The sequence below is a fragment of the Pholis gunnellus genome (assembly GCF_910591455.1).
Source record: "Pholis gunnellus genome assembly, chromosome: 3".
In the NCBI taxonomy this organism is placed as follows: Eukaryota; Metazoa; Chordata; class Actinopteri; order Perciformes; family Pholidae; genus Pholis; species Pholis gunnellus.
Genome location: NC_136529.1, coordinates 20,167,521 through 20,194,757, shown reverse-complemented (window position 1 = coordinate 20,194,757; position 27,237 = coordinate 20,167,521). Strand labels below are relative to the sequence as shown.

The window sequence follows — 27,237 nt, the reverse complement described above, 5'->3', positions numbered from 1 at the left end:
GCGAACGGCATTAAGAAGAATGATAGTAACTCAATTTCTTTTGATGAGATAGTGCAGTTTTCATTGAATTTTGCTCTCGGTAGAACACATCAGTTGAACAAGATCAGAGCTCTGTCAAACAATACAAAGCAAGATGGGAATAGGGGAATGAAGTTTGAAGAATCAAAACTGATGCTTTATGCAGGCAGTCAATCAGTGATCAGTAATTCGTCAGACATTAGCTCCTTACACATTAGCAGCACTTTATAGTGACCTCAAGGCATTTCTTCTTGTGTGTTACATATCTGATTGAACAGTTGGTTTGTGAGGGAGTGTTTAAGTAGGAATTGTCCGCTTTTTCACTTGGTTTAAAGGTTTCAGGATGGAATCAAATGATACTCAAAATGATAGGAATCCTCCAATTGGCATCTTTTTGTTGTTGACAATCTTTTAGTAAAGCTACATTTTTGGAACAGAACAATATGAATTTATAATTACAAATATACATAAGGCTTTAGTATCGTACTGCATTGTTTTGAATAGTTTATCGGCAGCAAGAAATCGTAAAATCAGTTTTTGAAGTTCATTTTGCCAATACTCATGTGTTAATATGTGACGTAGTGATACAAGGTAGCACTAACAAGCACACAGATCAAGTTGCAATACGAGAGCTCGAATCTTGAATCAAACAGCACAAATAAATAAATAAATAAAAATAAATAAATAAATAAAGACATAAATAAATGATGAAAAATCTGTCTTTGACATCACTTGGTCAATAGGAGCGTTTTTTTCTCCGTCATCAAAGAAGTGTTGAAGGCGTGGTCCTGCAGACAGGAACGATGATCATCTGTGGACCACAACAGTGGCCCATGCATGTCATATAAAAACTATTTGGTCACATACCAACTCATAGAAAAATAATGCCATGAAAGCATGCATATTATCTCGGACATGACTTATAAATAAATGTCTAAACAAATAGATAAATGAATAGAACCCATCAAAGTATTTTTTTTTCTATAAAATAGGTCAACGTGTGTCTAAACTCTAGCTGAGGTCAATGCTCTCCCTGACTGTATTCTGGATAAATGCCTTGGTCAGGTCCTACAGTTTGTACCGTATCCTAGCGACTATTTTTTTTTTTGTACCTGGTTTTAATGAGCATTATCATGTTTTCATTCATATATTTTTTTTTAAGTATTTAAAGTACTTTATCCAGTCCTTGTAGATAGAAGTAAAAGTCCTATAAAATATGCAAACCTATGTACAGAGGAAAACAGAGCAAAAAAAGGAAACAATTTACAGTATATTCATCGGTTTATGTATATATTTATATATATATATTTATATTCAAACTTCTGCTCTGTTTCTTGTTGTTTTTGAACCACTTTTGATACTTTGTTTTACTTTTCTCATGTAAACTTGCAGCTTAAAGTTGGAGCAAATGAAGAAGAGGTGCTTGGCGTTCTAGTTCCCGTGGTCGTTCTGCTTCCCCTCCCTCATTTGACTCGACATGAAAACATGGGCTCGGTGAAAGACATGAGTGATCGCTCAAACAAACCATTAGAAAAGCACGGACCGTGTCGACCCTTTTTTTCAATTTTCTCAGAGCAGCGAGGGGCAGTCAAAGGGCACACAGTGTGGCGATCAGGGACACCAGACTCATGACATTTAGCTTCGGATGATATTGTTATCTCAAAGGCAGCTCAGGCGGATGTACAAGACGTTTTGTACAAACCAACCGCGGATACTGTCAGAGCCAAAAAACCCATCATGATGGTCATCTGGTTTGCACTGTGCGCCACAGTCAGGGCATTGTTACGTGGCACATACAGAGCAACGGCGACGTCCTGGGATGTGTAGTGGCGTCTTATAGCCTCACTGGATTTGGAAGGTAAATGTTAAATTATTCAATGCGCTAAAAAGGTTAGACACAGACACTAGGGAAATAATGAGCAGTTTATAGGAAAAACTAGTAACAGCACCCAACAGGAAGCATTGTCTTCCAAAGTGTCATATAGCCTTATAAATATTCATATATATAAATATTCATTGAGTAATCTCCACCAGCTGAATATGTGTTGAATGCAGGATCCAATAAATCCAAGTCTGTTGACCTTTAGCAGGTATATAGTCGGTGTTAATACCATTTTTGTAGACGGAGAAACTGTATGTTAAAGCAATATGAAACCAGCCTCAGTGATACAGCGGTTGTAATGCGTAAATGGCTTTCCACTCTTATTGCTTCATTCCACAGTTTCATTATGTTTTTAACAGTAACCTAACATAAGGCAATATAACATCTTCTAAAGGATATGCTTCATGTTAAGTAGTACCAGCAGAGATCCACAGATTAACTGCCGAATGGGAAAGTACATCCCTTTTTCTCTTCAGTGGGAAGCCAGCTCTCTAATTATAACATATTCATCAATATTACATCCCCTTCATAACCATTAAAACCTAATGTTAAAGTCACTTCTCATATCAAGCCAAGTCATGCCAGTTGAAAACCCTGAACTTTACCCCAGTTCTGACTCCAACCAGTGGAACATAGTCACAGGTGCCCTGCACACAGCTCTGATAGTTAGTACCTGTGCTAACAGGTTACCTAATGCCCGCTTTTATCTCAAGTGTAATCGCATGGGTCTACATTAGTTCTGAATGCATTTCTTTCTTTTTTCAGAGACATTGATGGACCAGCAGTGGTCTGATGGTTTGTTATATTGGACATAGACTGAAGCTCTCTACGCAGCTGACAAATGATATGGATCTGGCTGTAGTTTTGACATCATAATAGCGCGTTGGCTGCTTGCAGTGGTGTGTGTTTAGTTTTTTTTTTTCTTCTTTGTTTTCTGAGAGCACAGTGCTTGATGGCAGATTCTGCAGGTGACAAGGCACACCTTGACATGGTGACAGCCCATACGCTACATGCACTTTACTGAATGCAAAAGAGAGCAAGGGTTGTGAGACGTATTCATTTTGGTTCAAGTTTTCAAAGAGAAGTTTGTGTGTGTGTGTGTGTGTGCGTGTGTGTGTGTGTGTGTGCGTGTGTGTGTGTGTGTGTAAGCTCAAAAGATATGTTTGGAATAGAGTCGAAGATAATTGTCCTTTTCCTCTAAAATCATTAAGCCTGATTCTCTTAAAGCCTGCTACTGAGATGTGGCTTTTTGCATTTTCAGATAATATTTACACCATATGTGTATTCTCACACATGTATCTTTTAGCAATATATTGTGTGTCAGCATATAGGTAATCAGAGATAGGAATGCCTGCAGTTTTGGGAGCTGCCAGCTTTGCAATTCTTCCCAAGCAGAGCGATGTTTCAAACTCCAGCTAAAATCTACAAAAAATTACAGCTCAACATAGTCAGTGGCCGTTCTATATACAGACACACATATATAAAATATGTGCATATAAATACATATATTTGTTTGTGATTAATACCTATTTATCCATATATACTGTATATATGAATACATTTGCTTGAATGCTTGTTATACATATATGTACTGCAAATATAAACAAGTTCATATATTTCAAACGTTTCTGATGTTATTCTATCTATGAGGTTAGGATGTCAAGTTAAAAAAGATAAGGCTGTGATACGGAGCAGCCCCTCCCATGCACTCGCCATCCCTCCCAAGACAAAATGAGAAGAGAAAAAAATAAACATTTTGAGTAATTGTAAACTAGCGAAGTGAGAGACCCCATTTGGTCATCTGAAATAGTTTTGCCTGTATTCAAAAAGCATATCAGCAATATATATGTATATATACATGTGTTGTATATATTTGAAATGTACACTTTTTTTTTAAGTGCAACTCTTCAACCAGTTAACACTGACTGAAAGAGATGCAGTGGTCCGAGTATATTAGAGCTACAAGTCCTCAGCAATAAAAACGTTTGGTCTTTTGGTCCCTAAAACAACTAAGGAATGACAGGTAAGACTCCCTGGAGACCGTTGCTATGGCTCTCCTTGGCAACGGTATCCCCTGGAAACGGACAGGCACTCCGAGCTAAAGATGGCAATCCCAAATCGAAGCCAATTTGTGTCCTGAAAATATCACATTCCCTACTTTTGTTCTCTCTCCGAGAATTTCTTTGTCCCTTCTTGTTTTCAAGTCTTATAAATTGGTCTTCAAAAGTCAATTGCCCCAAACTCAAACCATCTCACAGAAAGATCTCCTACGGCAATCTTCTATTCAGTTTTTAAAAAGTTTTTGTTCTTGTTGGACTTTTGACATCCATGTTTCCTTTAAGAGTTCAGTGGGCTTGGTCATTGTAAGTAGGTCTGATAGAGTTTCTTTTACTTTTTTTTGTCCCTCATTGTTCAAGTAAAAGTATTTGTGGTCCAGAAAAGGTAGCTGTCATTCAAGCAGGGGTTTTGTGGGGGAAAGAGGTGTGTATATGTGTGCAGAAGAAAAAAAGGGTCCCGGGGCTAACCAGGCTGGTACAAATTCTCTCTGAGTTCCAAAGTTTTAGTACATCCAAAAGGAGGTGTCCTTGACTCGGTCATCGCTCTCTCTCTCCCTCTCTCCTCTGTTTCTGAAGCAGCCTCAGTGGTCCAGATGTTGAGTTTGCACTCAGTGGCGGGTAGCAAGAAGTCAACATATGATTCAGCTCAACAAAACCTGGAATAAGAAATAGAAACCGTTTCAGTCAAGGTATATGTAAAAAACAAACAAAAACAAAAAGAAGCAAAAAGACGCTTGGTGGTTCATGCACATTAAAAGGTTGTAAAGCATATGATTTCAGGAACATTTTTAGCTAGTGATGTGTCTCCAGGGATGGCAATGGCGGTCTGTCAGTTGGTCGGTCAGTCCCCTACAACTGTTGCATTGCCATGAGATGGTTCAGACATGTTCATTCATGGTACCCAGAGGATGAATCCTACCAACTTTGGGGTTCCCACGACTTTTCCTTTAACGCCACCATGAGTTTGACATTTTTAGATTTTGGTGAAATATCTCAACAATTTATGGATGGATTGCAATTTGGTACACATGTTCATGGTGCCCAGAGGATTAATCCTAATGACACTGGTGATCGCCTGACTATTTTATCTTGCGGGTCAAAGTTTTCCCTTATTCAGCGAAATATCTCACCATCAACGTTTTGTACACACATCCATGTTTTTAGACGCTGTGTCTAAATGACTTTGTTGATACTAGATTATTCCTCCAGCGCCACCAACAGGTTGTCTTTTGTGGTGAATTGTTTTTGGATTGAATTGTTTGGTTCATGACCATCACCTGCAAAACATTGTGTTTAGTGCAACACTCGAACACTCTGAACTAAGATGGTGAACGTGGTTAACAGTAAACCTACCAAACATCAGCATGTCAGCATTATCATTGTAATGTTAGCATGCTGAGGTTAGCATTTAGCTGTCAGAGCCACTATGGCTGTAGAATCTGGATCTTGTTAATTTTTGCTATAAATGCTTGTATAGTTTTTTGTTGATTTGTTTATTTACTTGAATCGAGACAATTCAAAGAGACAGCTTGTCCTTCTGGGCTGAAACAAACATTTATTTCATAAGAGACCACATTTCTACATTACATCAGACAGCTAAAGGAACATTAACGGGGGAAATATTTGTTTTTAATTTAGATGTTTTTTATTCCTTATGTGTCCGCGTTTGCTGATGATACTTGCTGTATTTTATTTACATGCAGATGGAGCAGTGGGATATATATTTACAGGACACCTTCCTCTCTAAAGCATCTTCACTGGCACTAAGGCTCTACGTTGTGGGATGGATAAACAAAGATATCCATCCTCAAATGTGGTTGAGACAATGTTGAAAACAAATCAGTGCTCACCCTGCAGAGAATTAATTGATCTTCCTGGCAGTGACGCTGTTGTAATCTCCTATGTGAAGAACAATTACGTTTTGTTTTTTATTTAAATCAAACCGTTTAATCCTGTTTTTGAAATGATGAAGGGATTTTAATCAAGACACACCTTAACCGTCACGTGTCATTAGAAGTTAAGAAGTTCTCCAGCTTGCAGTCTGAATACTCGCAGTCTAATAACTCTTGACCATAATAGTTTATTATTACCATTTAGATGTAATAAAACTGGGAATGCAAGTGCAAAAATGCCTGTACGCTCGTTTATCAGTTGACATTTCAAACACTGTAATAACTGTCAGTCTCAGGTAAAAAGAAAATGAAATCAAAAAGAGATGTTTTCACTACCGTTCTGTTGAAAATGTTTTTATATGTCAAAAGTAACGGTGCCACATAGTTTGTGACACATTGATATGAGATTGCACTATTCTTCTCGCAGTGATTTGCCTCGGGACACCGTCTGGTATGGTTCAGTTAGTTTGTGAGTGGGTGATAAGTTGCCCTTGAATGAAGTCATCAGTGTTGAATGAACGACGCAGCCTAAACTCTCCATCACACAGATGAAGGGAGGAGACAAAGAGGAACAGCACAATTACCCGCCTGAGGGGTAATAAATGCCTCTCCCTTGGAAGCAATTCCTTCCCTGTGCAACACACAGAACCTATTACCAATTAACTTTTACCTACAGGGTAACATACAGGGTCACTTACTGTAGAGCTGTTCTACAAATAGAGGAGGCTTCATGTAAGTAAATACTCCTACAGCTCTGTTTGTTTCAACCAGTCATGAAAATGAATGAATGATTGGCAGGGTATAGAGTTCATAACATAGGAATAAAATACTGCATTTCACATTTGATTCTTCATATACTGTTAGTCATCTGACTGTAGATTACAAAAAAGGCTTTGTATTTTTATGTTTAACTTGAAAGTTTTGTCCTCAAATGTGTGGGGTGTTTCACTTAAGCATATACTGCTGCCCGTGGGATAACTCGTAACAATAACTCTTACACAATAATGAGTCATAACGACATAGGTGGAGTTAACATTTACAAATGCGTACTTGAACTATCAACAAGGTGGTAAATCTTCATCACTCTTCTTTACAAGCAATTTGCCGATGATCAGCGAGTTATTAGGCATCTGCAGATGTTTTATGACATTCATAAAAGGTTACAGAGAGAACATCAGGCGGTGCCATGAATGGGCTTGCCATTTGAGCATTTGTCAATATAATATGCAGTGGTTTTGCATGCATTGGTTCAGCTAATCAGCTATCAGACTGAAATGACAACAAATGTTTTGAGTCGGGGTCGGGGTCTGACCTGTCTTCCCTGTGTGCAACGGCTGCCCCGGCCGCCAGGGTGGCGGCGGCTGGCTGGGGCGGGGGGCTAGTAGGGGCGGTTGGCGTCCTTCGGCCTCTTCAGCTGCACCTTGAGTCTTTTCATGCCGATCTGGAAGCCGTTCATAGATTGGATGGCAGCTTGGGCACTTCCTGGGTTGTCGAAGCTCACAAATCCTGGGGGAAAGACCAAAACAAGGAGAGAACGACGAGGGTGTGGTTAGATGAAGAGGCAACGGAAGTTTGGGGTTACAAAAGAAAGGATAATGAAGATGGGTCCAAAAAGATGAAGCAGTCTTTTACATGAATGTGTAATGTATAACTTTACTATAAGAATGAAATAATTGTATCTGTACATAAAACAATGAAAACACGACTATCTTTTAGCATTGATAAAACAAATACTATGTAATACGGCACTTCATAAGCATTATTACAGCTAGCATACAGTATGACAACAACAATGTACCACATAACAGAGCACTGCATGCAACCAAAATCACAATATGAACTTGGTGATGGGATGTAAAACCAAAACATCAACGTGGTTGTGCTATTATTGAATTTTCGGTTTTTAATTTCCACTTAAAAGTGAGAAAGCGTCAAATCACAAATTACAACTTGCTTCTCAAAATTGCAACATGAATAATACAACATTAATGTTGTGTTGTATTAACGAGCAAAAGCTACTTTGCAAAATAGGTTGCACCTGACGGACTCTCCATTAAATATTCTCCACAATCCATTTATAATTTGCCGCATAATTATACATTCGGCTGAACTGTGCTGTCAGTGGTATAAAGTGAGACAGCAGTCTCTCTCTCTCTGCACGCGAGAGCAACTGTTATACTCTCGGCATGCATTGCTTTTTCTTACAGTAAGCGAGAGACGGAGAGTCAGCATTTGTATGCATATGTCATAAAGAGCACAGTGGCAATGTCACTGTGCAAACATGGCATTAAAACAACTCACTTCTATCATGGTCTATTAGCTATTGATGTAAGCATTATAGCAGTTACATATATCACTGAAATATTTATCATATAATAAATTAGATGGAGCTTCAAAAGAAAACAGCTTTAATGATTAATAGAAAAATTCAAACAAACTCATTCTCTATTCTTTCTTTTGAGTAACAACCAGCTTTTGCACAACTGTAGAGAAATTCTCCACTGTTTTGTTTTAATTTTTGTAAGGGAGGGGTGTTGGGAGGTTAGGAAGGGGGTGTTGACTGCGGTAAAGAAGGTGATTAGTAAAAAAGAATAATCAGAATAAATAACCAATAATCTTTTGGTTTGTTCATTTTTACCCACCAAAGCATTTACTTTGGTTTGTCGCCCGATCCACAAACACTTTGGAGGAGATGACATTACCGAAAGGCAGGAACATCTGCATCAGCTCTCCATCCCCAAACTCCTGAGGGAGGTGGTAGATGAACAGGTTGCAACCCTCTGGTCCTGCACACGGAGACAGAGAGAGGGAGAGAGAGGGAGAGAGAGGGAGAGACGGGGAGAGACGGGGAGAGAGAAAAAAGAGATAAGGGGCAAAGGCCATGTGCATCTTTAGTCGGTGAACCAAGAGGCCTGCGTTTGACAATGGGTGTGATGTTAACGGATGTGTTTGTGTCATAACATCATTATTTGGGTATGTGTGCTGAAGTCGATTGCTCCCACAGAGATGCTACCAATTAAAGTTGAATATTGAAGAATTGAGTTATTCCACCAAAGTTAAAACTGTTTTGCTACCTTGGTTAAGATTTCTGTATTTGAGTTCTTCTCACTGATTTTAAGTAAATCATTTTAAGGAAAAATTATGTGATGTCAGGATTCAGCAACATTTGCTAAAACAATTACTCAACTTTGATAATCGAAAACAAGATTTATTTCTTTGTCTTATTTTGTAGTAAATTGAATATCTAACTACTGGTCGGACAAAAACAAGATATTTAAATATGTCACATTGGGCTTGAGGAAAGTGTGATGAGTAATTTGTACTATTTCTTGATAAAGCGGGGGCCCGTTTCACCCAATTTAAAATATTAAAGCTTCACACTGCAACACAAGATCATTTCCTCTCTTGTTTGTTTTGTTGTTTTGTAGTTTCACTAATCCCAACAAATACTTGCTGCAGGTGCATGAACATGTCAGAGCCCCGTAGGACTCACACATATATCTACAAATATATCTACAATTTGTGAGCAACTCTGACTTGTGAGTCATTGCGTTACCACTATTTGAAAGAATTGCTTGCAATAGATTTTGTGAAACAAAGGTTTTGAGAGTTAAACTCCTATAATAATAATGAAAATAACTAAGGATGTTTTCCTATCTATTGTAATATGAAAATGCCATTTTTATAAACCTAGACTTTTATTTTAACCAACTAGCTTGATACCTATTCTCCTAATATTAATAGTGAAATCAGGTTTGGTATCAGGGTTCCAAAAAGACTTGTGGAGGTGCAGATTTTATTTTAGCATGCAGCCATTAGTGAACAGTAATGTTGGGTCGTTTGACAGTTTTAGCTGTGATGGAAAACTCCTTAAATTGCCGTTCAATTCTGTTAAATGATGTGCAATGTTTTGTTTATTTTCCACAAGAGGGCAGTAAGGTCCCAAGCATGGGCGTCCTGAGCTTTAAGGTCATTGAGTTCATGAGTAGGTTTAATGCTCAGTTTGAAACACTCAGTAATGGCGGTAAAGTTAGATGCCCGACAACCGGCAGGGATCGCCACTGCATCATAACCCGAGTAACCTCGGGACACTTTAAACCTTATTTTTATTTTGCATTATGATTTCATCTTAAACTTGTCTCAATTTTAAAAGGCTCAAAATAAATAAAGATTTCAAGCTGTCACTCTTCTCTAATCAATCCTGACTGATACCATACTCCGTGTTAGTGTGAGTATTTTTGCTTTTGACAGACTGGCAGAAGGTGAAATCATGCCTGAAAATAAAACGAGGACTGCGAATTGCCTGGATGTGTTTAAACGTGGGTGTTTATTCCAGGACTATATTGGCAAGAGGATTAAAGACAAACAGAGAGGTAAATATGAGTAAATGTTTGCGGCATGCATGAATATTTAGGAGTGACTGGTGTGCCGTGTTTGAGTGTGTGTGTTACCTTCTCGTTGCTGCTGTGGAATGATGGGTGGAGGGTGGGGGAAGGCTTGGCTGATCTGGCCGTATGCAGCGGGGTACGCTGCTGAGACACATACACACACACATAGCGCGGATCAGATAACAGTCATGACTAGAGCACACACACGCACACACACACACACACACACACACACACACACACACACACACACACACACACACACACACACTCGGATACATACAAACAATGTGATATATGCAGGAGCACAGCAGGCAATCGATCAGATAACTGACAGAAGAGTCTACATGTTACACACACATAGTGAACACAACAGAGAGAATAAATTGATGTAGTGAGACTAAAACACTTATTGTTACATGATCAGAATTGAAATTCAAACAAAGGAATCTTTCTCCTTTCCTTTCTCTCGGTCACCACACACACACACACACACACACACACACACACACACACACACACACACACACACACACACACAGATCAGTGCTGCTGTGAGAGTGACAGACAGACCTGCATACTGCTGGACTCCTGTGTAAGCCTGCTGGAGAGGATCAGCTGCGGTGGGACTTTGAGCTGCTCCACCAGAGACACAGACAGAAGAAGGTGGAGGTGGTGGAGGGGGAGCACGGATGGATGGAGGTGTGTGTGTGTGTGTGTGTGTGTGTGTGTGTGTGTGTGTGTGTGTGTGTGTGTAGGGGGAAGGAGATGAGGCAGAGAGAGACGGAGGGAGAATGTAGATGGAGGAGAGGGCACGGAGGAAGGCGAGAGTAATATATAACAAAGGTGAGAGGGAGCAGGGATGGAAGGAGAACAGAAAAAAGAAGAAAAGCAGAAAGGTTAGAGATCCGAACAGCGAGGTGTCCGCTCGCTTTGCTTTCACTGTCTGAGGAACTGAAATCAGAATCTCTCTCTCTCTTTTGCTGGGCTTTTTGCTTTATGTTCCTCCTAAAGCATTTCAAAAGTTGCTCATGATTTTTCCAGAGGAGTAGAAAAGTAAAACTTTGAGGGACCACAGTTAAAATAGAAAAACAACACACGGCTCCACTGTCACCACAGGAAAGGAACATTTATTTTTGAATTTATGTATCTATTATAAACAAAGCCTACGAAGAAGGAACATTGATTTGCCTGACAGTCTACTGTAGTTAGACATATACGACAATACAGTTACAATACACACTCACAACACTGGATGCACCTGTTGCTATCACTTCACATGTGGGAGATGCAATTAATTATCTAAAAATGAAACGTGAAAAAATTCCCCCATTCTAAACACACTTGTTGCTACCACAGATGCTGCGCCACACTTAATAACTACCCATCTGTACACATAGTACATGCATATTAAATACACCACTGAGAAAACACACACACACACACACCGATAACCACGTACACACACTGAAAACACCACTATCACCAAACCCAAGAAACACTGAACACATCGTAGACTAACAGCAACACTGAAAAACGGTTCAGATAGCCGTTCGAAAGGAGAGAGGTATGGGTTCAAATAAAAGTCAATATATTCTAAGCTTGTAAAATCATGTTCAGCAAAAATTATGAAGCCTTAGTTGTACTTCATCCTTTGTAAACCGGTGGGAAACTGTTGCACGAAAAGTTTGTGAACGTGGAAAAGATTAGCAATTTTACCAAAAAATATATTTTGGAATGTCTGAATAGAATTTGTGAACAAATGATATCAAAGATTCACAGACAAAGGAATTTCTGTGATGTTCCCCACACCATTTGTGACACCGAAATTATAATTATAATATGAATTTCTGCCCTGCTTTTAACTGTAAAATCAGGGCCAAATTTTGTCCTTGTAAATGTCAAGTGTGTGAGTCCGTCTAACACTGAAGTTAGACTGTGGGGATCATGACACAGTTTTCTGCTTTGAATCCAAAAAAAAAAAAAATCCACAACTACAAATCATTACTGAACATTCATAACATTTCTCAAGCAGGTTTTTCACAGGTTTACAAAGGATGATATAAAACCTCAGGCCTTGAAATGATTTCTGAACAATATTTCACAAGCTCACAAAATCGTATTGACCCTTGTTTTAGCCCATGGGGAAGTGGGATGAAGAAGGGTAAGAGGATGGGGAGGAGGGAGAGGAGCGCTACCTTCAGAGAGAGAAGAGAGGAAGCAGCCACCCTGAACCCCAAAACAACTCCGCGGAGCCACGCCCAAGCCGTTTTTCTCCGAGTCCTCCCTAAAAACCACCTCCTGCAACACTGGAGAGACAAGAGTGTAAAGAAAAAACAAAGACATATTTTTCTTCCACCTCTTCACAGACAAAAACCAATGAGGTACTAGCCACGGCTCATGACACAAGCGCATACTTTGGCTCCAGCTGCCCCATAAGCACCTTTGCCAAACACTCATCTCCTCGACATGCTGACTGTCTGTGGGCTAAATTCGTCTGGCCTCGGCCTCCTGAACATGCTTCAAGGCTATTCACGCCTGTAAGCCAGCAGCATGCACACTTTCCCGCTACAATGGATGCTTTTACTGCAGAGTGTGTCTCTGAGGATTTCAGCCTCATTTTCAAGACGTCATGGTTTAACATGGTAAACAGCATAGCCATAATTTAAACAGCTTTATTATTTGTTTTCTGTATCTCTGAGAGTTGTTTTGTGTGTTTGCATACATGCCCCTGAATGTATCGGCCTTACCAGGGTAATGGTGTATTCCGTTGGTGAAGACAGCCTCTGCAGGAGGCTGCCCATTGGCCTGGGGGGGCGGCATGCCAGTAAAACCGTTTACACTAATGGGGGAGGGGATGCTGGTCACTGTGGGGGCGCCGATGCCTGGGGGAGTACTGCCACCTGCAGCCAAGGGTCAGACGGGCAAAGACAGAGAGAAACAGTAAGTTTATTTCGAGGACAATATGGAGAAGTTTTACTTTGACTGGACACTAACTCGTGGAAATGTCAGAGGGGTCGGTCCAGTGGGCCGGTGAAGACAGTAAATGTCAGGGCGGATTTCTTGACCCATTATGTCCCTCACTGTGACAACAACAGCCATTCTGAATCTGAGACAGAATGGCTGCACATTTTAATAACCTGCTAGGCAATTGCCTGGATCGGCACTTTCGCAAGGGATGCGAAATGTGGCCTAACTACTCATGAGCAAAATCGCGGAGTATCCGGTAGCAGTGACCAATAGCAGTAACTGCAGTCTCGCCCCCAGCTCTCACGAGCCAATGGCAGCCTGGCCTACTGACAGCTACTACTGTTTGTCTCTGAGAACAACCAAAACAAACGCAACGTGAGAAAAAGGAAACACTCAGGGAATACTGCGGCATGTCTTAACGACCAAAATGATCGGAATAACCTAAATCGATCAAGAGGAAACTGTTGAAGAATCAAATTAGTTACCGGTAACGTTGGCACCAAGAGACCGCAAATATCGTACTTTTACTTTTAAAATGTAATTAAAGTACTTTTAGTTGAGTACAATATTCTAGTACTCTTTCCACCTCAGGCCCTTCACATTTGGTCTTTCCCCACTGTTACCTGACGTTGGGGTCATTGGTGCTCCTGGGATGCCATTGATGGTGGCCATGTGCTGCATCTGGGCAGCAGCGAAGGCCGCCATCGGACTGAGGTAGCCTCCCTGGCCTACTGACGCCATCAATGCCGCCTGCTGCTGCACCTACACAGTGGAGGAGAAGAAGGTGATTTAAAGGAGGGTTGAGAATAATGTAAAGAAAGAGGAGAAGGCCTTTAGATTATTGAGTTAAGAAAGAAAAAAAGAAAGCGGTGGGGGTATAAAAGGAGGTATTTTCCTAAGAAAATACAGTATTCCTACTTGGATGAAGAACATCTCCTTTTGCTATTTCAGATTCCCATGTGAGCTAGGCTTGAACACTCCATTTAATCTCTGTGGTTCATTGAATGAATAACTGTGGATCACAAAGACGTTTTGCGGGGCATCTTGCCTGAGCGTAGGCTCCGTAGGCTCCAAACTGCAGGGCCATAGGGTTGAAGATGCCCATCTGACCAGCCATCTGCTGCATGCGGCGGATGGTGCGCTCCTTATCCGTGTCGGCGAACTTCACCACCAGACTGGATGAGGCACCCTGTGCACCAACCCATCCGCCCACCCACACATACACACACAAACACGCCACGCAGAACATGTTAGTGTATACAGATACACATGACATAAGCTTCCATCAGCACTCGCACACACATCCTCTACTGCCAAGGCAATGGCGTCAGAGCTGTAGCTGGCAACCATTACCCTGATATAGTTAGGATGGGTCATATGCAAAGGACAAATTTCCTTACTGGGATTAATAAAGTATAGCTTAACTCAACTTTAAGAAGGTAATTAAGTTCTATGTGACTCATCCCTCTACGTGACTCACTTCTCTCACATAAATCTACATGCTCACACACACAGATAGGATGTACTCACGGGCATTGTCTGGCTGCCGTGTAGTGCACTGATGGCTGCCTGAGCTTCAGCATGAGAGGAGTATTTTACAAACGCACAGCCTAAAGAGAGAGACAGAGAGTGAAAGAGAGAGAGGGGGAGAAAATGGCGAAGGGGAAAAACAGGCAGTGAGAACAAAAGAGAAGTTTTTCTGAAAAGTACATCATACAGTATCACCGCAAAACATCTCCAGGAACAAGACAACAAGTAAAAGGTTTCCTGTTTTTCACCCGGGATAAGTTTCCAAAGCGGCAACAAACAACGTAACCAAAACCCCCTTTTTGCTGCGTCAGTGTGGCTCGACGCTCAATAAGCGGGCTAAACATGCCACTCTGACACCATTAACAACTTTGGGATCCTCTGATGGGGCTTAAAATGCCACAGCATTCTGGTGTCGCTTACTATTGACAAGCCCCATTGATGAATTTGAATGATCAAGTTCCCAGTAATTATTGAGCTAAAGCCCACTTAGCCGAGTAAGCTGGCTGATGGGGCCTTGTTAATGGAGCTTCACGGAGGAATCAGAATGATCAAGCCCACTGTAATCATCGGGCTTAGTTATCATCGGGCCTCATTGATTGGCTGCTAAGCCCACTGATGAACTTCATGCAGTGAACTTGTGTAGCACTCTGACAACATTTGGAAAGGACAGTTTTTTTGGCGTGACATGAAGTTAGGTGGTTAATAAGAAGGTTGACTTGGCTTTTTTCTTCGTCAGAGCCGTGTACGTTGACTCATGAGGTTAATGGGGTTCATCTGTAAAGTGTTGGTGGTTTATATCTCTCATCCCTGTGGGCAAAACCTTCAAATGGCATTTCCTGTTAAATTTACAGGATCTACAGTATTCTTATGTAACCACTCCTCTGATGATTGTGAAATAGCCCGCTTTGACATCGCTCAACAAGGAGTGTTTAAGGAGAACTTTGCAAAGTCACCAACTTTGAAAGGCCAAATCATTTCTGTGCAGTAGCGTGTGAAAAGAGTCTGCTGGCTCAAAGTTATAAACGGCTATAAACTCACCTTTGCTGTTTCCGTCGGGACCTCGGAGGATGGTGCATTCCTCGATGCTGCCGAAGGACTCAAAAAGGCGCCGCACGTCATCTTCTGACTGTTGCTTGTTGAGCATGCCCACAAAGAGCTTTCTGTCTTCTAAAAGGAATAGGTCACGATCAGAGGAGCAGAGATGCCTTTTGATATTCGTCCCTATGTTCAGTGAAATGGAAGAGTTTTTTACTCATCTGTACTTGCATCTAGAAACAAAAAAGGTTTTGTGATATAACAGATTGTGTATGTTCTCCAAGGAAACATATGTTATCCACCCATTTATTCGCACTTCTTTCGATCTCAATTGGGTTTAAATGAAGCTATTGGCTTGAAGCTATTTGCTTAACCGCTAACTCTTAATGAGTATGCTTATTCTAAACAAGAGGTTCATGGTCATAGGTAGGTGCTCAGCTCCATTTGGAAAACATCAGCAGTGCAATAACAATAGAATAGCAATTAAAATGTTCATAACAAGTCAGTGACAGATGCCAATAATTATATTACATAACAACATGTAGAATTTGAAAGTTGTTAACTGTAGTGACACATTTCAGCAGCACTGATTAAGCACTCCTCACTCATTCAATGGTGCTTGCTGAACACTGTCTGTTGTACAATGTGTATTTTAAATGCTAAAGCATGTCTTTCCTGGTTGACCTGGTTTTCCATTTACTGATGTTATCCACCCGTGATTCAATTACAAATTTGTAGTGGAAGTTCTGCTTACAGGTGCGCGTGGTGCAGCATTTCAACGTTTGTGCACAATTGCATCTTATTTAGTAGTGCTTGCTCGACTTGTGTCTGCAGTAAATGTGTGTCCATAACCATGTGCCTATCTCTTTGTGACAGAAAATATTGCTACTGGCTCATATTTCACTAACAATCAGACTGAGCTACCAGCCTGTTTGCCTCGCAGTGGTGGAGTAGCTCAAAATGTAAGATAAGTTGCTAATATGGTAATCCATTCTTCACGAGAGCACAGTGAGTGAATGTTGTGGTTACCCAAATCTTCCATGTTGTTTCAAGCACCTCTTTTATTCTATGTTTGCATAGCTGTATAGCATAATACATCACGTGAAGAGAAGTCTCGCATAGAGAGACCTAACTCCACATCTCTGTGTCAGTGGCTCCACACGTTATTATTAAAAAAAACGCTCTGGCTTGTTTGTATTTCTTCAAACCAATCACAATCGTCTTGGGCGGCGCGAAGTAAATGAAGCCGCGTTGGTGCCCTTGCAAAGTATTTAGCGCAGATAGCAGGTGGGGGTGGAGTGGGGGGGGGGGGGGGCAATAGATGGCCAATTGTAGACTTATACCCACAGTCTACATCCTACGTGAAGAGAGACAACACCTACACACATCTTTGTAACTTTGCCCTGTTGTATTTGTCGAACATGACGTGATGTCTACTAACAATAGCTTGTGTGACGTTCCATGGGTCGGACGTTTCTGACCAATCAGCCAGTTTTAGTACATCAAGTACTACCTGTGAGGTATTAGACAGACAGACGCGTTGGTGTGCCTGTCCTCAGGTCAGAACATCATTAAAAGTTAATGGCAGTCTAAGTTAAGTTTTTTTCCAGGGGGCTCTGTTTACACGTGACAACACATTCGGTTGCTATTATTATTAAATATGCATCGCAGGAGCCTGCTGCACAATAATGAGGCAGCAAGTTTGACTGTGAAACAAATGAGATAAAAATAAATGTAACCTAACAGAAATAACAAGTAATATGCATAAGTCAAGGGTTATGTTGAATCCAGAAGACAATTACATACATGAGGCGTCACATTGGGGAGTAACCTGCTGTTACACAGGAAGCTGTGCACATGTTTTTCATGGCTACTGGAAAGCACTGATGAACACTTTCAAAATAAAATGCCCACTTTCTAAACATTAGGAAATCATTAGGACTCGTTCATGCTGTTATCAAGTCACACAGCACCAATTTAACACATCACGTCTATTTCTCATTTACGAACCCATAGCAACCATTATTTTGCACATAGCAACTGCTGTCCTCTTCTTTCTTGATGTTTAAATGGGCTTTTCAGAACCAACACATAACCTCCCTCACCCAGATTTCTCTTTTTTCCAATTCTATCAAGAAACTTTTATGCTGTCGAAAGGAATTGCAGGACGAGAAATCATATACAAACTCTGTATGTATGTTTTTTAATAATATAAAGCCAGACTGAGGTCCAGGATCAGTTTATTATTCACCTTGACAGCATGAGTTGAGTCACTGGATTAGTGTTTGAGGGAAATTGTGAGGCAGACGGTGAAAGTGTGTTAGCGCACGACAGTAGCAGATGTTTCGGTGGGCAAGGCCGTCTGTTTTTTTACGTTGCACAGAATCTGAGCTTTGTGGAAATGGATGTATATGTTGGGAAATTAATGAGCCTCAGTGCAATTGCCTCTGAATGTGCTCTGTAAATTAACATGTGTGTAGGGATGGTTATCTGTGTGTGTATGTGTGTGCGTGCTAAGGGTCCGTTCCATGCCTGTGCGTGACAGGGTGTCCTTGAAGAGTCAACAAGACTAATCTGCGCTCCGGCCTTGCACGGGGGGGGGGGGGGGGGGGGGACTGTTTACAAGAGCGGAGCGCACATCAGGGGGGAGGACACATACGTACACACACACACACACACACACACGCATACACAGATCTTGAAATGTTTGGCCCCCCACCTTCTCACCCATACACACCTCATTGTTGGATAAAGCCTACAGTTCCCCAAGGAAGACAGCAATAAACATAATATCTTTCTTTGGGAAAGGACACACACACACACACACACACACACACAATCACACACACACACACGCAGACAGAATGTGTCAATGACTCCCTGATTCCCCTTTACTTTAATCTAATTATTTATTTTTGCTGCACAGCAGAAATATTCTTTTCCTTTATCACATTATCAGGAACACTTTCACAGTAGTATTCCTACCTCCCTAACATTATCAATTAGACACTGGTGGAAAGTGACTTTTCATATTTTGCTTGTGTATTTCCATTTTATGCTGCTTTTTACCGGTAGAGAGGGAAATATTGTACTTTTCACTCCACTACATACATTGTTTGACATATTTCCGTTACTTGTTACTTTCAGATTAAGGTTTTATATTAAAACATGGATGATAAACTTCTAAAATACAATGGATTGATAGAGATTAGAACAATGGAGGCCAGTTTTTTTGACTTGAGATCCTTTATAAAAAAACAGTGTGTAGTTGGGGATCCTTGTGTTTCAGATGTTTCACCAAAGAAGGATTTTCCGTCTGAACTTCCCAGATGGTTTCTTTTAAATGGGGGTGACTCGGCACCTCAATTCAGAAAGACAGCCGTTGGTCAATCTGCTTTCTCGGTCAAAGTAGTGGGGAAATGGTACACACACATTAGGGAGTCAGCCTTAAGCTTTGGTTAAAGTCAGCAACAATAACTGCCTTGAGTTTGTTGTATTTATCATACTGATTCTATTTCTAATCTCACACTGATGGGCTTTATGTTTTGAGCTCTTTTATGTTTTTGTTGTTCTGTGGTTGCATTTTGTCTACCTGCCTAGTGGCAGACTGGTTTTGTGGATTTGGAGCTAGTCATGGTTAGACGTTGTACAATAGTGATACTTGGAGAGGTTGGAAGGAGACATGCGTTCCTAAAACGTTACGTTTCTACATAAAAACCTGTCAAGCTATCATACGTTTCTCTGACAGCTTGACGGAGTAGCAGTGGGGGGTTGTGGCCTTAGTCGATGGTCAATTACTGTTAATTGTGTGCTGTCCCTGCAAAAATAAACAAAATAGATAAACAATTTCAATAATAAGCATAATTATTTCACAAAGATTACACCAAAATCCATAATATGAATAATATTTGGAGCAGAACTTTTGTTCTTTTTCTTTTTCTTCTTTGCAACCCCATTAATCATCTCACAATCCCCCTAATTTATTTAGCGATCCACGGGAGGGGGCCCAGACTCCACCAGCTACAACAGTAATATGTTACGGATGCATCATTATTAACTACTGTAAGGGGACATTTTTCTGCAGAACAACTACTTTCACTTTTGATACTTCTGTACTTTGGCATCAGTGGGATTTTAAAAGGACTTTTACTTGTATTGGCGTATTTTTCACATTGGTGTTGTGCTTCTACCTCCACTGCAATTAAAATGTAACACCTAGACAGTGTGATGGAGCCTTGGATTCATGTCTGACAGAAACATCCAAGGGATAGAGAAGAATAAAGAAATAGACATAGAAATAATCTTGGAAAAAAAAAGTGTGGAGAATATAAATGGGCTGAGGACGTACATACAGGGAGAGACAGACTCAAATAACAGACAGAGGTATGGACGGCCTGCATTGCCCTCACTTTGCTTCCTCACGCTTCGTGCTCGCCTCTGTTCCCTCCCGCTCCATCAATCATACTCAGAGCACCACCAAACTAAATAGAAAAGGATGTCGCACTATCTCTCTTCTTCTCCTTAAAGTTTTTTTTTTTTCCCCTTTTACAGGCGTACCTCTTCCTCAGTCCTTATGTTTCTCTCTGCTCATCAACCTTGAACTCCTTGCATGCTCTATTTTCCCCTATTCCCCCCCACTCTTTCCCTCTTTCCCTCTTTCCCTCTTTGCTGTGACTGAAGAATCGCTCTGGTGCCAATTTTATCAACAACTGCAAAAGTTTGAGACACTCCAGCCGAAAATGGTCAAACTGCATCAATCTTCTCTCGTACAGTCCATTGATTGATGTCAGCAGCAGGTCACTACATGTCTAGACACAGAAAATGTGCTGTATGCTGTCTTAGCTGTCAATACGATACGCCACACATAAAATACCAGACAAGACATCCACTTTCATTCACACAGATCTGTCTGTTGAATCTGCGGTTCGTTTGGCTGATACGAACTTGTGACACAAGTCAAATAGGACTCGCTTTGTTGACGACAGCGTTATTAAAAGTGTTTGACAAAAAGAAGTGGCATGTTTTCCCCTCAAGCAATGGCGTGGCGCGCATGTTTCCGTGTGTGCGTTGCATGTATACATGCATCAGTGCATATGATGAAACTCCAAGAAAGGAGCTTGGGGCAGCGCCAGCCGGGAGGAACACTGTTTACATAATGTGTTCTGAATACTGGAGGGTCCGGCTAGGCCGCGCCTGTCAGCCTGCGTCGAGGTACGGGGCATCGTCTAATGGGACAGATAATGGTGAGGCTGATACGCACAGGCAGCATGTTTTGTAGGGCTAGAACAAAGGGAAGGAAGGTAGCAAGGAAAGTGGGGGAGGAAAAGAAGAAAGGAAGGGCGTACAGTACCTCCTCGACTCTCGCTGTCTGCTGGCTTCACCTGGATCGGTCTGTTCATCTGTGACAAAGAGAGGACAAAAGAGAAGAGAGACAGAAAAAAAGAAGAAGACAAGAGACAACCAGTAAGCATCATGTTATAGCACTTGCTTCTACTCCTCTCCCTGCAAAAAAAGTTTTTTCGAATCACTCAGCCAAATTGCGGGTAAAGTGTATTGAAAATCTCCAAAGCTGTAGCACTTATAGCCATTGGGGGAATAGTTGGTTGGGAATATGGGTTGGAAATATTATTTGATGTGAGATGAAAGGAGAGAGAAGGGTTGGAAAGGAGGATAAGCAGAGGGATGAAGGGAACGATAGAAAGAGGGATGGAGGGAGGATGGTGGAGAGGTAACTCTGGGTCAGCAGAGCTGCTGTGACTGTGTATCCTCTCCGTGGGTGCTTCTGGATGCTCGTGTGCTATCGTGAAGTGGTCTGTGTGTGGACTATTCAGATATAATGGGGTGGATGTTTACATACACACACACAGAAAAATCAACAAGTACACACAGAATAAACATAGTATGCGTCACTGCAAAATGTTCTTGCACTATCCTCTCTTTTCACACACACTTTCTGTCCCCCAGTGAGACTTTTCCACAGTGTGTCCACCGAGGCCCTCCTTTCATTTCACTCCTGCCTGTCAAACCTTCCCCCTCCGCCTCACCACCCTGCTAAACGCTCGCCGCCAATCAATTTTTAATAATGCCAATCGCCACGCTGCCAGGAGGAATGGAAGGAAAGGAAGGAGGGGAGGGGAGGAGAGGAGAGAAAACGGAAAGGAGAGGAGAAAGCTGAGGATGAAAGGGGAGGAGGGAAAGGTCAAGGTTCTGTGTGATGCAGCATCAGTGTTTTGCTAAATGTCATTAAATCTTTTCTTCAGAGTTTGCTGATACAGTCATCATCTTAATGAATCTCGGGGCTTTCAGATGATTCACCAAAGGCGAAACCTTTGAGCACGGGGAACACAATGTCACAACGCAAACACAATTAATGCTCGGACCTTCACCCTTTCCTAGCGCTTTTCTGCCGCTCATATTAAATCACATCATTCTCCATATCACTCATTTAAAATGGAGTTACCCGCTCCTTCCTCTCCCTCGTCTCCTCCCTCTCTTTGACAGCCAAGAGAACCCTACTAATGTTTTTAATGTGCTGTGATGCATTATTTATCAGACTGGCTGTTGATATGGAAAAAGGACGAGAGGGGATTAAGGAATTGGGGAAGGAAAAATAAAAGGTGTTAAAATGAGTAAAAAAAAAAGTGAAAGAGAGACAGAAGGATGTGAGTAAAAAACTGTGCTGGATAGGAGAGAGGGGGGTTTTAGGAGTGATACCAAACAGGGTGAGGAAGAAGAGAAACTAATGGAACATGGTAAAAACACACACACACAAAAAAAGTGGGGGTGTTTGCAAGAGAGAAATGTGGTGATGGAAAACGAAGAGGGGGGAGGAAGGAGGAAAAGAGGACATAGGGGGAGATGAGGACATAGATCAGAGTATGGGACAAGGTCAGCCCACTGCTCCCATGGGACCTATAAGCTTGCATACATATGAGTGCTTTTACTGTGACCCATACAAATGGTCTGGCCTCAATCTGACCTAATTGTGTTCCACCTCCACTGGTTTTATATGCAAGTCTTAACCCGCACGGTATGACAGCACTGACCCTCTGAGGTTGTGTTTCATTTTCCTGGTCCTAAATTCTCTCTGCACTGGCATTTTAGGGACCTAAAATTACTTGCGTTTACTTTATGTTTTACTTAAAAATGTAAGTAAAAAAAAAAGCGAAACCCTCCCCAGAGTTATTCATATTTTTGTTGGACTTTTCCTTTGACTAAGAAAAATATCAGCACCATTTCCCCCCTAAAATCAAGATAATTAATGTTGACGATGCTGTCCTCTGCATGTGACAAAACACACCTTTATAATCCATGGCACACATGATAGTCATCTTATTGAAGTCAATATTTCTTGTATGTAACACATCTTAAAAGTAAGGCTGAAATAAGATATAAATATGGAATAAGATAAACATAAAAGACCCTCCCATGATTTCCCGCCTAAAATAGAAATTGCTAAACCCGCCCTTATTTTAACCCCCCCCGCCCCTAATAATGTTCGCACTTTCCCCTATCATAACGTTTATTTTATTTTAAAACTTTACCTCACTGCCATTCTTGATTGTTTTAATATTCAATCTTAACTGTCAGTCTCTTCATTTGTCATCGCTATAGTTGAGCTGCAGAACGTCCCCTCATACATTTTTTGATACAGTATCTAAACGATGTTAAGTGGTTAAACCATTGTTTTCTTTTGTCATTGAAAGCTGAGTGGAGATTCATGGGCTCTCTATCAGTGATTTCCATTATCCCGGGCCCATAAACTGCTTCAAGGTCAGTTTTATCATCCTGCTCATAATAGTGTGAGTTAGCACCAGCCCACTGGACAACCGATCCCAAAACAGTTGTTAAAGCCAGACGCTGACTAGCACGGATAGCTCCCCCAGGATGTATGTGGTGGTGTTAGCCAAAGCCAGATGGCATCATTGAGCAGCAGAAGCAATACTATACACAGACAATGCATGAAGCTCTCTCTAGCCTAATGCCAGCATGATAAAAAAGACACACAATGCATACATACAAACACACAAACAGGCACAACTGGGTAGGCTTACATGGCTAGACATGCACGCTTGGCTCATGCACAAACAAATAGACCTATAGGCCTATGCATCCAAGCATGCATGGAAACAACAGGATACAAATAATGACACACACACACACACACACACACACACACACACACACACAATACATATGTAAATGTATTTTTTGTGAGCCGACATGTTCTGTAAATTGGCTCATCTCTCAGCATGCACACCTAATACCTCGCATGTAGCGTGCCTTTTCTCCCCAGCCTTGTGAATGCGACGGCCTATTCATCCACGCATATGCCCATTAAAAACACTACACACGTGCTCACGCGCGGGCTTAAGCTCCATTGTTGCTGAAAGTCCACCTCAGTAGCCTCGCGTTAAGAGTGGCCTTCGTGTACCACATGATCGACAGCTCAAAAAGAACTGCGGCTACACAAATGCACGGGCGCACACACTCACAGGCACACACGTATATCCTTGCTACACTCCTCTGTTGATTATGTAACTCAATGACAGCGCTCTGCCTCAGTGCTGCCATAGATTCCCTGCTAACTAGAAGCTGAGGGAATACATGGTCTGCATGCAGCCTGTGCTGTACCAAACTGGTGAGTCATTCTTCTGAATCAGTCTAGTACGGCCTGAATGTTTAGCGAGGCCCACAAGATTAGCTGAAAACAGCGTGGGACTACAGTTTGCAGTATTGGATTCTACCTTGAAATGGGGTAAAATTGAAGTCCTTGTATTGATTCCACTGCGTTCAAACCACCGAAATTAAGTTACAAAAACACTGTTACGATGACAACTCTATTGGATTTATATCCACTGAATTTCTGTGTAGTACCTTGTTATGTCAGATGTGCTTCAATTACATTTTTTTACAAGTTGCTCAAGACAGCGACCAAAACCACACACAAACGAACACATGCGGCCGCAGTAATTCACAGCACTCGCAGGGACACAAGAGCGCGCAGTCACTCGCACTCCCATCATCGTCTGTGAAAAAGAATATTGAAAGTATGCTTTACGAAACTCTGGAGAGGAGGTAGGATTTTCTCATTTTCGCCCTCGTCTAGCAGATGTGTTTTTGAGAGAGAGAGTGGAGCAGTGCAGGCCAGGTCATTTCATTATCACAGTGAGAAAGCACTCCATGAAACTCCACCAGGGAGCCAGGAAGGCTGCCTTCATAATATACCTCTTCTACTATTGTGAAGCTCTATTTTACATTCTGCAGCTAAAGGCCCTTTTGTTCTTTAACGTCAATTGAATTAAGGTGTTTGGGTTCTCTTTTGCTTTCTGTTCATACATATATTGACTGGTTCCTAATTGCACTGTGTATGAAAGCATCTGACAGGGACCAGCTCCAGGTGTTTCTCTGCGGGAGCATTGCCAGGGTACAGGGTATAAGTGCAACCAAACTCCGGTATTCGTATTGTCAAATGAACCACTGGCGCTCGACCTCGACCTGCTTTCCAAAGTATCTCAGCATGCACAACACTCATCTTGGGATGGAAACATGCCAATGGAAACATTAGCTGAACAAATATGGCTAAAATCCTGAGATGCTTTTGGGAAACCGAGCCTGTGTACGCAAGGGAAAAACCCCCCCCCCCTCAGTGGCAAGATCAGCTGAAGAACTGAAGAAACATTTAGCACGCATGTTATAGATTTCACCAGTGATCTCAAAGAGGACAACCTATTTTTAAAAGTATTGATTTTACAATAATTCACAGAAGCATTACACATCCATGGAATACTCCCTGCATTTCCATCAAGGCTCCTACTCCACAGTACATGTAAACTTTCAGTTTATTGACTTTTGCAACCTCTGGAGGCACAGAAGTATTTTACAACATCTGTAGCAATAGGGCAGCTCACACCCTTCCACCGCCATTACCACTGCGGACTGCACAGAGAAGCGCCGTAATGTGACTAATGGAACTGGAATCAGCTTGTGTGAGCAGGGAAGTTATTTTTCCCATGGCACACGACGTGTTCATCGGGAGCAGAATTCAGGTCAGTCAGTCAAATGGCATTGCCTCAGCTCATACTCTGTGATCCTCTTCGCAAGTGCAAAGGCTAATCTCGGTAAGAAGTGTTTTTTTTTTCTTCTTTTTCCAGCCTACAAGTCACTCAGCAGACAGAGCTAGAGAAGCGGTTGTTGTATATAATATCGTGGTTGGGAATTATTCTAAATGTATCCCAACGCTAACGACACGCAAGCTCATGTCCTATTCGGTGATGCTGAATAGGACATGAGCTGAAGTTAAAAATATATTTCTGTAACCAGGGGAGGAAGAAGAACGCAGATCTTTTACCTAAGTAAAGGTAGCAATACTTGAGCGCAGGAATACTCATGCATTCAAATTTGACTTAACTATTAATTAAGTAGCTTCAAAATGTAGTACGAAAAAATATCATACTGTTTGACAATACGTTTTGGGTCAGTCTATAGCAGTGTTGATACGAGCTTGGAAGTTGATGAATGGTTAAATGCCACTTGGATTCCCATAAGGTTTATTCTCCACTAATGTCTACAGGTCTGAGTCAGTATTTTGCCTCTTCCCTGACTCTGTAGTTCCTTATCCTGACATATGGCCAAACACCAAGTATCTCTTTTGTGAAACATGCGGAGAGATCAATGTCTGTGTGTGAGGGTGAAGAGGACTATAAAGCAAAACATCCCAATCTCTTTCCCTTTGTTGCATTCTCTTCTGCTTTATCCCTTCTCATCTTTACAGACAAACAGAGGTGGGCAATCTGTAGCACGCCAGATCAAGGATGAGGAGAGTATTTTCTGACAACGGGATGGCTTGGCCCAGTTGTTTGGGCTGGGATTGAGCGGCACGCTGCACTCAGAACTGAGTGGATGGGGCGAAATAAATATAAGGGGGGAAAAAAAGCATCCAAATGAATTATAAATTGGCACAGTCTGTGCTTTCTTTGGCTGTTACATCGCAGCATTGAGGTGGCTAGAGCAACGTGGCTGCAGTGTGCATCATGGCAAATGAGACACTGACTCTCATTTATCTATTTCCTTATGTTCACAATGTTGCAAAATGATGAAGCGCTGCACCAAAACTTACAGTAACATGAACAATAACATGCATGCAAAAGGACTTAATGCACTCAAATTTTACTGCTGAAATGGGTTTGATGGCGGAGGTTTAAAGACACTTTTAAAAGGGTCTGATCTATTTGAATGGCAGAAGTTGCATGTTACATGATCTCACCCCCCCCAAAAACATCATCCTAAAGAAATTCAACAACTCTGACATCCCTGTTAGAGCAACTGTGTGAATGAACAATACAATCACCGTCTTTCTCGGCCCGTTTCTATATGCTGCTGCTCGCTTCGTAGTGCTGCGGTCCCAGTAGTGTCTACCGAGATCACAACGGCTCCACAAAGGCGGATGAAAGGGAAACACACAG

The 27,237-nt window shown here is 41.5% G+C and overlaps 1 protein-coding gene across 3 annotated transcripts in view; it reads right to left on the bottom strand.

Moving 5' to 3' along the window:
• Positions 1 to 7,227: 7,227 nt before the first annotated feature.
• celf4 (CUGBP, Elav-like family member 4) overlaps positions 7,228 to 27,237 on the bottom strand; it is a gene marked incomplete at both ends in the record, with an annotated part of 71,065 nt that continues 51,055 nt past the window's right edge. The window contains 11 exons of one of the 3 annotated variants that reach the window (XM_079156693.1): positions 7,228 to 7,355; positions 8,492 to 8,635; positions 10,301 to 10,378; positions 10,811 to 10,873; positions 12,436 to 12,546; positions 12,988 to 13,140; positions 13,831 to 13,969; positions 14,256 to 14,396; positions 14,738 to 14,817; positions 15,776 to 15,904; positions 21,123 to 21,171. In XM_079156693.1, coding sequence (XP_079012819.1) covers positions 7,228 to 7,355; positions 8,492 to 8,635; positions 10,301 to 10,378; positions 10,811 to 10,873; positions 12,436 to 12,546; positions 12,988 to 13,140; positions 13,831 to 13,969; positions 14,256 to 14,396; positions 14,738 to 14,817; positions 15,776 to 15,904; positions 21,123 to 21,171 — 1,215 coding nt within the window. Of the gene's footprint in view, positions 7,356 to 8,491; positions 8,636 to 10,300; positions 10,382 to 10,777; positions 10,874 to 12,435; positions 12,547 to 12,987; positions 13,141 to 13,830; positions 13,970 to 14,252; positions 14,397 to 14,737; positions 14,818 to 15,775; positions 15,959 to 21,122; positions 21,172 to 27,237 lie in introns of all 3 variants that reach the window. The other 2 variants (XM_079156692.1, XM_079156691.1) reach the window with 2 other exon arrangements.